The sequence below is a fragment of the Clytia hemisphaerica genome, unplaced genomic scaffold, assembly GCF_902728285.1.
Source record: "Clytia hemisphaerica strain Z4C2 unplaced genomic scaffold, Clytia hemisphaerica genome assembly, whole genome shotgun sequence".
Lineage (NCBI taxonomy): Eukaryota > Metazoa > Cnidaria > Hydrozoa > Leptothecata > Clytiidae > Clytia > Clytia hemisphaerica.
The window spans coordinates 1,782,980-1,795,083 of NW_027103890.1; the positions used below are offsets into that span (position 1 = coordinate 1,782,980).

Sequence of the window (12,104 nt, forward strand, 5' to 3'; positions counted from 1 at the left end):
AGCGAAAAAAATATTATAACTGCGTTGCTATTTTCCATTATTATTATTTAATGACTAAAAAAATTGACACTTATCTGAGGTTACATTGTATTTACCGGTCAAACAAAATTTATAAAAGACACAGCACTTTTTGCTGAAAGCATAGAAATGATAAGTTTAGTGGTTCGCTGTGCAAAAAAAATTTTCAACGCTCAACTGAATACTATAAAAGTAGTTAGATAATACTAAAATGAACCTTTATATGAAATTTCAACCTGTAATTAACGCTCAATCAAAAGTTATAAAGACACAGTACTTTTTGTGGAAAGCATAAAAAGGACAAGTTTAGCAATTCGCTCTGCAAAAAATAATTCAACGCACAAATGAATACTTTAAAACTACTTAGATAATACTAAAAGGAAGCTCTATGTAAAATTTTAACCTGTAATTAGCGGTCAAATAAAAGTTATAAAGACACGATACTTTTTGTGGAAAGCATAAAAAGGACAAGTTTAGCGGGCCGCTGTGCAAATAATAATTCAACGCACAACTGAATACCTTCGAAGTAGTTAGATAATACTCAAAGAAAGTTATTTATGAAATTTCAAACAATAAATCAAACCGGTTTACAAGTTATATGAAAAACTCAAAAGATTTCAGAAACAGGGAAAACGGTTAAGATTAACGCGCCATATTGGAAAAAATACTTTGACGTTCCAAATAAAAACTCACAAGCAATTAGATGTAAGCTATTTATGAAATTCCAAACAATAAATTAAACCGGTTTACAAGTTGTATGAAAAACCCAAAAGTTTTATGAAACAGGGAAAACGGTTAAGCTTAACGCGCCATAATGGAAAAAATACTTTGACGTTCCAAATAAAAACTCAAAAGCAATAAGATGTAACTATAAAGAAGCTATTTATGAAATTTCAAACCATAAATCAAACCGGTTTACAAGTTATATGAAAAAGCAGAAGCCCTGTCTTGCAAAATTTCCTCATACAGTCATAAGTTCTCACTCAGCCTTTTCTGATCTTTGTTTGCAAAAGAATCAGAACATTTTGCATCCCAATCTCAGCCTAACCTCTACAAAAAGCCTATGGCATAAAAAATAAACTTTTGTACTTTCTTTCTGACTAAAAAACTCCATAGTGAGGTCAGGAAGCACATAAAAACGTAAGAATACTTCAGATGGTGATTAAAGCATGAAATTTGGCACAGATGATCCTTAGAGGGTCTAAAACTTAATTTTAAACAGTAACACCAAATTTTGCCACCTTGCCACCTGCCAGATGACGTCATCAGGTGGCTGGTCAAAATATTATTTTTTTGAAAATATTTAAAATCTGATGGTTCCAGCGGAAAGAGCATGAAATGCTGATAAAAATTGAGGTAAAAAACATGCCTTGAAAAAAATCTTCCTATCAAAAGTAATGGAGGTTGCAATTTTTTGATGACGTCATCATAAGCCTTTCCAGGCAAAACTTAAAAACCTCGTAATTTTGGTACAAGTTGACCAAATTTCATGTTTTATACATGAATTCATATCAAAATTCATTGCTTTTTCCGATTCCGATGTTCAAATTGAATTAAAAGCTTTAAATCCTACAGAGTACTAAAACTTAGATTTTGAGCTTTACAAGGCAAATCAACGCAGCGTTCTCCCTTCAGGAGCACAGTGTACAACCAACTAATTGTTTTGGATGTTTTAAGCCTTCCTATGTTGTTTAGACCCAAGCATTAGATGGAACTAACAAATTTTGACATGGATTCATGTATAAAACACTAAATTTGGTCAACTAGTTCCGTTATTACGGGATTTTAGGTTTTGCCTGGAAAGGCTTATGATGATGTCATTACAAAACTTTAAACCTTCATAACTTTTGATAGGAAGATTTTGAAGGCATGTTTTATACGTCGATTTTCATTTTCGATATGGCAGGTGGCCAGGTGGCAAAATTTGGTGTACTGTTTAAAATTAAGTTTTTCTTGATTCGATTTTTAAGTTAACGTCTAAGTAAGGGCTTATCTCATCTCTAAAATACAGAGAAAGGTCAGATTTCATCAAAAGAAAAGAAACTGAAAGGTAAATTGATCATCTTCTCAGGCAAATTGAGGCATGTCCAATGTATGAAGTGGTATTATATGACAAGTGGAAACGGTGATAAAAGATTAAGGTAAATTTGAAAAATGTGGACAGGCCTTAATTTGCCTGAGTTGTCAGAAGACTGTTTTCAATACAAAGGCAACGTGACAAGTCATTAATGTTAATGTAAATATAGCTAGGCATAAAAATATAACAAAAAAACAATTTATTGTATACCTAGTGACAGTCAAAGAGCATTCATTGTTGAATACTAGGTTGGTCTCCTTCTGCTGAAAAGAATTTAAACAGACCACTAGATTGAAATGAACCATCAGCCATTAAAACAATCGTTGACACTGCCAGTTTATTATTTATTATTACTGTGATATTAGGTTCAATTTTTATCATTACCTGCGATCTGTAAATCAATGTCCTTTGTGGATACTATAAACAAGACCATAAAAATAAATACTACAAGGCTTTTACTTATATCTAGGAATATAAAGATGTCACGACTTTATGAAGTCGTAAGAAGTAATGTCGACGAGCTGTTAGGGATCCCCTAATGCTGAATTAGATTTAAGCAGTCCAAAGTTTTTCTGCCTCGTTTTCAGACAAGAAAAAATCGTGTTCACCTCATAGAATTATCATCCTAAAATAAGGGAATGAATAAATAATAAAATTAAGTAGGGAATTTACCTTCGATTTCTGAATTGAACATGGATTCGGCTTTATCGTCTAGAAAAAAATTGTATTAGTTAGTGTTAATTGAACAGATGATTTATTACATCACAGCGCCTGTTAGCGTTACTCTAGGATACCTCTTAAAATTTCTTAACATAACAATTGTCATCCAAAAATCAATTTTCTAAAAGTTATATCTGTTTCTTCTTCATTTGACTAAAATTCGGGTCTTCATAGTCATTGTTGAAGTTTTATTTTATTTTCTTCTTCAAACATCTGTACCATGTTTGTGCTTTATCCTTCGAGGCGTTGTTTGATTTGGGAATCGATTCTGGGTTAAAGTTTCCCCTTGTTTTCTCGTAAAGTTTCATGGAGAGTCTGACAGACTCTCTTTGTTGGAAGTACATGATATAAAATTTGGTTGTTGTAGTTGGCTGATTCTTCATGAAGATTCTTGACACGGTCTCCAGTTTTTCCTGGTCGTTTCCGGCCAACTCGGTGGCAATTGCGTGCCTAATTCTAGTTGGTGAGCATCTCTTGCTACTAAAATATATATGTTCTAATTACCCATTCAAATAATAATATTAGAAATGCAAAGAAGTTACTAATCAGAGTCTAAAGGTGACTTCTTTAATCAAACAATTTGTTTTTTCAAAACTTATTGGTCTGTTGTAAAGTTTTATTTTATTTTTCATACAAGAAATGTATGAAGGATAGACTTTAACCCTATTAAAAGCTTGGGTCACAAAGTATGTTTCATCTTGCACACAGTTAAATTCTACCTCGATTTATCACCAAACCCATATTTCATGAACAAGCTGGTGCATGGTTTTTGTCTTGTTTCTTGCCAGCTGTCGTTGACTTAGAAAGGAACCGATCACATTGCTTAAGTGTTTCATCTTTCATGATAATCGGTCTTAGATGTTCGATGTAAATTTTAATTTGATGGAATACATCATTTGGAATGACCAGTAGCTTCTCACCATGAATCCGGTTAGTGTAAAACGCAGGTCACAGGTCACAGGTCACAGGTCAACAAAGTGCAGACCGGAAAAAAATTAAGATCATAACATATACATAACATAACATCAATGCATAGCGCATTAAATTACAAAAAAGTAATACATGCTATTTAGTTATTATAAAATGACAATTGAATAGAATAACAACCTATTTTGACATAGTGCCACCTACTTACAAAAATAATGACAAAATCATAAAATATGATGCCTAACCATGGCCTAACAAGACAAAAGCACGAAAAATATTTATTATATAAAATGTGATGTGGACAGTGTGAATGGATATAAAACGGCACCAATCAGAAGCTTGCAAGGTCCCTAAGAGAGTGGTTTTAGAAGGATAGAACTAATTAACTATTCAGTTAATTATTTTAATGTCTTCATGACAATTTTTGACAAAAATATTAATAGAATCATAAAAATGATGCAAGAACAGACAAAAAAAAACGAAAAATATTTATAATACAGAATGTGATGTAGATAGTGTGAATGGATATAAAACGGCACCAATCAGAAGCTTGTGAGGTCCCTAAGAGAGTGGTTTTAGAAGGATGAAACTAATTAATTATTCAATTGTCATTTTAATGACTTAACGAACATTTTTGACAAAAATATTGACAGAATTACAAAATATAATGTCTTACAAGAGAAAAACACCAAAAATATTCAGCATGCCGAATGTGATGATAACAATATGGTTGGATATAAAATTACACCAATCAGAAGCTCGTGAGTTCTCTGAGAAGGTAGTTTTAGAGCGATTTGTTTTATTATATGTAACCATCATATAACATTACAAACATTACAATATGTAATATACCTGTTATACGTATAATATCGTTTCAAATATTTTCTGGTCTGCATTATACACGGCGCAAACTGCGAAAGATCGATAAAAGCACATGGCTAAATTTTGATGTTTGAAATGGTTTTATATGGATGAAATTGCTTGAGAATTATGTTTTTGATAATTCTTTGTGTTTTCGAAACATTTTCCTCCGCAATGTCATTGATTAGAGTTAACCTGTCATCACTGACCTGCGACCTGTGACCTGTGACCTGCGTTTTACACTAACCGCCATGAATCAAGGAAGCTTGCAAAATCACTTGCTGAAATCTCTTCTATCCGCTTTTTTAGCCAATTTATACTTTCTTCTCTTGTGACTGGGCTTGGTTGGGGAACATCTTTGACTCTGATTTCCCCCCTTGTCTACTCGTAAATCTTCAGCTTTGCTTATACTGTATCAACAATAATGAAATCGAAGTATATCTTATCAGAGAGAAAATGTAAAAAATGTTTTATTGCTTACTTTCCTTTCATTCCACTTTTAACAAATGTGCTCGTGCAGGCTTTAGAAACGTTGGAAGAGACCATATAGTTGTCTTTGTATGTTTCATCATTTGATCTGTCGCTTTTGGATTTTTTCTTTGGTCTTGTGCTTGTAAAAATGGGACGTTTGTCTTGAGGTAGATTATCGTCTTTTATGATGGTTGGCCGAATGAATTTGATGTAATTCGTTAACTGGCTAAACAAGTCATTCGGTAACACAATGAGTTTATCCCCATATATGATCGATGTTTTGTATAGCTCGGACTTGAGGATCATGGCAGGGTTGTTTGATTCGTACTCGCTAGCGGTTTGTGCCTCGTCCATGTGTTCGAGGCTCATGTTTACAATGTTGGAGCTCCGTGTTGCATTGCCTTGACATATTAGGAAAATCAATAAGTTGAGGCAATCACAAGCCACATTTTTGTTTAATTCGGCTTTCTGAGGATCGTTTAGGATTTCGGCAGTCTTGACTGCCCACGGTGAGCTTCCAATCTTAATGAAGTCTTCATTGGTTAGAAGATTCTCCTGTTTCCATTTTGCTAAATTGAGAAAAATAATATGATAAAAAATGATGTTATACGGAGGAAACGATAAAGTTAACAATCTTTAATTTAAATTTAGCTTGATTTTAAAGATAATGGCATTCAATTAAAAAACAAAGCTAATACTAGCTAGTAATTCTAGATAAGGCAGTACTGAAACTATCAATTTTAAAAGGAACCAGACTAGACATGGGAACAAAGCATTTAAATCTATAACAAATAAAATGACAAAGTGTAATGAAATTGAATTTCAATGGCAATTAAAAATGATTTGAAAGCCTTAACTTACAGTATACCACCTGGCGTGCAATAACGTACTTCTGGGTTCGTTTGTTTAACTCACAAATTTTGTCCTTTACAGGCTGAATCTCTCTACTGGACAGATCTAAGAACCGAAGAAAAAAAACAAATAAGTCATCTGTTCTAAAAGAACGTGTCAAAAGAAGAAGAAAAAAGGACCGCAAGTTATGAAGAGGTATCATTATTTGTTAGGGTTGAGGAAATAGGCTTGATGATACAAAATTATGTGCATTCATTATTTTTAACTGTAATATATTGATTTTAAACAGAGTATTGTGTAGGAAACAAATGCTTTAACTTACCAATCCAGATATCCCTCACAGTTAAAAAGTCAAGAAATGTCATCAACGAAAAAAGCCGCGACATGACCGTTTGCGCTTTGACGTGCTTTCCTGCTTTGATACTGGAACCTGTGACTGTGAAACAACTTTTCCGAACAACTTTGAAAAGTATTCATCTTCAATTTCCTGATATAAATAAAAGGGTTAAAAAATTAAAAGGTTGATAAAATAAATTCAATTTTTAGTAGTTATTGAAGCGAGATTTTATGTTTATAGATTGCTCACAATTTTTATACATTTTGAAGAGAAAAACGGCTAATTTCAAGAAGAAACCAATAATTTCATTACATTTTGTTACATTGTCAAATTAAACAGTATAAACAAAAGTAGAAAAAATATAAGAAAAAACCTAACGTCATGTTTCAGTGGTGACTTACTTCCTTGTGTTTCAGTTGGTTGTTTTCGATGCTCATATTTGGGTCTAAACACTTCCAAATGAAAATCACACGTTTTTTCGTTTGCACCGCCTGGTCTTTCGATTTTCCTAGTGAAATGCACCATAAAAGTAGCGTTTTGTTGGAGATTTTTCATATCAAGTGTTTTGAATGTTACGCGTAAATATTTATGTCGATTAAGATAAATACATAGTGTATATCTTTGATAAAAAAATGATTTCATACCTTTCGAAATCAAACATCAGTTCTTCTGTTCTATCGTAATAATACTTGAAATCTTCTGTAATTCTTTTATTACATTTTCTCATCCTGTTACCAATTTTCTTCACGTATTTAAGCGTTTTGTTTGGTTTGGAGTCAACGGTGATCTGTAATATTTAAAAAATTGATTCACTTATGAACATTATATGGCAATTAGCTCAAGAAAAAGTACCTTCTTTGTACAATAGAAAGACTATGTCGAAGCAATACCTATTTTAGGTTTACTCCATTTCTTAATCCTAAAGTAGCGCTTATTACGATTCCAGACTATGTTGAAGCAATGCCTATTTTAGGTTTACCCCATTTCTTAATCCTAAAGTAGCGCTTATTACGATTCCAGACTATGTTGAAGCAATGCCTATTTTAGGTTTACCCCATTTTTTTAATCCTAAAGTAGCGATTATTGCGATTTACATAAGACTAAATGAAGTTTCCAACAAATGAAGGGAGTTAGAGATGGATTTCCTTGCGGTTTGGGAACGAGTATGTCAAGAGTAGCGTGTGTGAATAAAAATGGTAGTTTTTTTCATTTTCGACCTCGGCTCACTTGAACATAGTACATGTGTAAATATATATTTTTTGTGTATTGCTTGCTTGAATATATTATTTTATTGTTTAAAACCAATCTAGTTGCATAAAGGTTTGTGGTGGAAAATCATGTAACAATCTACCACTGAAAAAGAATCTAGGGATATTTAATAAAATTTTATGCACACCTGCAAGTTAACTAACAATAGTTATTGTATCGATATTTTAGGTGTCATTGATTTCAGTACATCATCATTCATAAAAATAATAAAGTGAAGTCTCACATACCTTTTACTGGTTTCTTTCTGGATGATTGGCCTGACGTTCCTGGTTTTTCCAAATCTGTAACGAATAAAATAGAGCATGCAAACATTTTGTTGAATGTTTAAAATCTGATTTCCAGGAAAAGAAAAAATTATTATTAATGCTTTTGACTTTTAACTAAAACAACTATCATCGCTAGTTTTTTCCTGTTATATATAATAGAAATTCAATTTCCCCGTGTAGAAAATCATTCTAAAAAATCTTAGCAAATGTATTTTTTATTTAGTAATTTTTAGTAAATTGGTAAATTTTGTTCCACAATTTGTATGGAAATTAATTAAAGTTAAAAAAATTATTATTGCGTGGATATTTTTAGAGGCCAAATTTTATCAATAATTCAAAATGTGGCTTTTGTCTGTTTACAGAAAATCTTTTCTTGTGATTTCAGATTATATAACAAATTTTAGCTTTCTTCGTGAAAGTCCTCAATAATTTTTACCTTGTTCATAATTTACTACCTGGTGTTCATCTAGCTCAACTGAACCTATGAAATATGAAATATTGACCTTTATCAAAGAAGTAATTCTTGGATTTTGTGAACTGTGGAACAGGTAAAAAAATGTTCTATTAACCATGTAGCTTCATAGCAAAGCATTAAAAAGAACGAAATTTTGATTCAAAAGACTCTAAAATACGTAATTCCGATCTGATAGTTGACGGTTTCAGCAATTCTTGTACTGTACCAAGAAGCTTGTCGCACGCAGTCCTGAAACCACGAATCCCAGTGTCACCATAAGTTACAAACTAAGGAAATAGAAATAGTTACAGAAATACCAAATTTCAAAAGATTACACTCACTGACTTTTTAAAAACAATGTGTATTATATTTGCAATAGATAAACTTGTTATTACTTTTGCTTTTTTAGCCTTTGGATCAACGTAACTCCAAAATATATTGCAAATAAGACGCACAAATTCAGTCTAAAAACCCAGAAAAAAATTATTTTCCAAAAAGATTGGTGTCGTTATCTATGCGATTTATGATGACCATTTCTGCTATGTTCTACACTGGATTTAAAGGATAAAAAACATAAAAAACATTACCTTGTTAAGTAGAGCAATAAGTCTTTTTGTTTTTGTTTTTGCATTTGACCTTAAGAGTACGTGCGACGAAAGTTTCATGAGGTTAAGATCATTGATTGCGTCAAATATCTTTGTGTATTTCTGAAATTAGATGTATTGGTTTGGATTGAAAAAAATAAATAATCTTTGGGTACAGATGCGTGCTCACTGTAAGGAAATTGGAAAAAGAAATACAAATTAGCGTTCATCTTAAGAAATAAAACTCTAAAGTTCAAAATTCACAGCCTTACCGGAGGGTCTTCAAAGCTTGTAAAGACTTCATCGACTTTTTCGATATAGCTGACAAATGATTTAGGATCTAGATAGAAAACAAAAACATATTTTATTGAAAGAAATTCGTTCGTGATCACCAATGAATTCTTTGAAGATTTAAAGGAAAAGTACAATTTCCAAATGTCTTAGTTAATGACAAAAATAGCAAAAAATGTGAAACTAGAACTACTTCATCTGATACCAAACATCGATTCTAAAGCTTAAATAAAATCTGATCGTACATGTATGATACACATTCTTGTCAATTTTTCTAATTTTGTTCTTTTTGGTGTAATTCGTCTTGTCATCGACTAAAAGTTAAAGGTAAAAATGCTGTACCGAAGAGCTGAAAAAGATAAAACTAATGTAGTCTCTGTTGTAAATTCAAATAAGAGAGCAGCCAGATACAAGTTATATCATTATAGATAAGTCATTTTATTCACCCTTATTATCTCGGAAAGTAAAATCGCCCTCACCTGCTTTCTTCCTTATTCCCTGTTTAACAAGTGATGCTTTGCATTTTCCTTAAATATGAAAAGTGAATTTATAATAACATTCTGATATGCAAGATTTAAGAGGATGGAATAACCTGCAGAAATTGGGGGTTGGTACTAGAAGTGATAGTCATTATTTACTGACGCTGTTGTAAAAAGATGTCAAAATATGCAGGACGGTTTCCCACCCTGGAGGATCCTAAATTGATAAATTATAAGGTAAAATAAATTTAACTTACCTTTACTAGGGCTAGGTGGACAAACGATTGTGGAGGCATCTGAGTCTTCACTCATCGGTTCATAGTCCGGATCTTTAACAGAGTCATCAGTAACCTCATCAGATGAGTAATGTGACATTTTACTTTCTTATTTTTAAACCTAAAACATCGAAATAATGACTATTGATTGCAATAAAGTTCAAAAAAACTACTCCTACCATTAGCCAGTGGAAACGGTCTCTAATGACACATTATATTTTAACTGAATACTGTAAAAGTAGTTAGATAATACTAAAATAAACCTTTATATGAAATTTCAACCTGTAATTAACACTCAATCAAAAGTTACAAAGACACGGTACGTTTTGTGGAAAGCATAAAAAGGACAAGTTTAGCAATTCGCTGTGCAAAAAATAATTCAACGCACAAATGAATACTTTAAAACGACTTAGATAATACTAAAAGGAAGCTATTTATGAAATTTCAAACAATAAATCAAACCGGTTTACAAGTTATATATGAAAAAACAAAAGTTGTCAGAGAGAGCTAAAACGTTTGAGCTCAACGCGCCATATTGGAAAAAATAATTTGACGTTCCAAATAAAAACCCACAATTAATAAGATGTAATTATAAAGAAGCTGTTTCTGAAATTTCAAACAATAAATCAAACCGGTTTACAAGTTATATGAAAAACCAAAAGTTGTCGGAAAAAGCTAAAACGTTTGAGCTTAACGCGCCATATTGAAACAAATAATTTGACGTTCCAAATAAAAACTCACAAACAATTAGATGTTATTATAAAGAAGCTACTTATGAATTTTCAAACAAGAAATCAAACTGGTTTACAAGTTATATGAAAAACTCAAAATATTTCAGAAACAGGGAAAACGGTCAAGCTTAACGCGCCATATTGGAAAAAATACTTTGACGTTCCAAATAAAAACTCACAAGCAATTAGATGTAATTATAAAGAAGCTATTTATGAAATTCCAAACAATAAATTAAACCGGTTTACAAGTTATATGAAAAACCCAAAAGTTTTATGAAACAGGGAAAACGGTCAAGCTTAACGCGCCATATTGGAAAAAATACTTTGACGTTTCAAATAAAAACTCACAAGCAATTAGATGTAATTATAAAGAAGCTATTTATGAAATTCCAAACAATAAATTAAACCGGTTTACAAGTTATATAAAAAACCCAAAAGTTTTATGAAACAGGGAAAACGGTTAAGCTTAACGCGCCATATTGGAAAAAATACTTTGACGTTCCAAATAAAAACTCACAAGCAATTAGATGTAATTATAAAGAAGCTATCTATGAAATTTCAAACAATAAATCAAACCGGTTTACAAGTTATATGAAAAACCTTAAAGTTTTCAGTAACAGGGAAAACGGTTAAACTTAACGCGCCATATTGAAAAAAATACTTTGACGTTCCAAATTAATTCTCACAAGCAATTAGATGTAATTATAAAGAAGCTATTTATTAAATTTCAAACAATAAATCAAACCAGTTTACAAGTTATTTGAAAAACCCAAAAGTTATCAGAAAGGGCGAAAGCGATTAATCTTGACGCGCCATATTGAAAAAAATACTTTGACGTTCCAAATAAAAACCCACAAGCAATAAGATGTAACTATAAAGAAGCTATTTATGAAATTTCATGGCATAAATCAAACCGGTTTACAAGTTATATGAAAAAGCAGAAGCCCAATTTCCTCATAAGTTCTCAGCCTTTTCTGATCTTTGTTTGCAAAAGAATCAAAACATTTTGCATCCCAATCTCAGCCTAACCTCTACAAAAAGCTTATGACATAAAAAATAAACTTTTCTACTTTCTTTCTGACTAAGAAACTCCAGTTTCCTTCCACAATTCCACCCATAACATTTCAACTTTCCTACATGTGATCGCTTCGCTGTGCGTGTCTACCATTATTATATTCCAACCAGTCGGATTCAGCAGTCTTATTCTGTTCGGATTTTCATATATCACTTGAACCCGACTGGACCGCATCCTAGACTAGTATTTAGAATTTTTTATCTTTAATAAAACGCCCGCGCAGGAAGCCGCGGCGGAATTGTTTGATTCCTTCCATAGTATACAGCATAGAATTGGGAAGTAAGCCAGAGTAGCCGGACTCTATCAACCGTAGTTCACCAACCACTAGTCTGTTATGCTTCATATTTGGACCACACCTTTCTTGGGTGTGGTCCAACCCCATCCGGGTGTTCCAGATTTTTCAGACCCCTCCGGAAC

The 12,104-nt window shown here is 32.2% G+C and overlaps 1 protein-coding gene across 1 annotated transcript; it reads right to left on the reverse strand.

Moving 5' to 3' along the window:
* Positions 1-5,080: 5,080 nt before the first annotated feature.
* Positions 5,081-7,844, reverse strand: LOC136808659 (uncharacterized). The gene is made up of 6 exons (XM_067065208.1): positions 7,767-7,844; positions 6,908-7,050; positions 6,665-6,771; positions 6,249-6,386; positions 5,936-6,031; positions 5,081-5,643 (listed from the first exon to the last, which is right to left on the reverse strand). Exons 1-6 carry the CDS (start codon positions 7,842-7,844, stop codon positions 5,081-5,083), a joined length of 1,125 nt encoding a protein of 374 aa, XP_066921309.1.
* Positions 7,845-12,104: the final 4,260 nt, after the last annotated feature.

Coding starts and splice junctions, on each gene's coding strand:
- LOC136808659 (XM_067065208.1), bottom strand. CDS start 7,844: ATGTTTGCATGCTCTATTTTATTCGTTACAGATTTGGAAAAACCAGGA. Junction 6,032..6,248: donor TGTGAGGGATATCTGGATTG/GTAAGTTAAAGC, acceptor TTCGGTTCTTAG/ATCTGTCCAGTAGAGAGATT. Junction 5,644..5,935: donor TGCACGCCAGGTGGTATACT/GTAAGTTAAGGC, acceptor TTCTCAATTTAG/CAAAATGGAAACAGGAGAAT.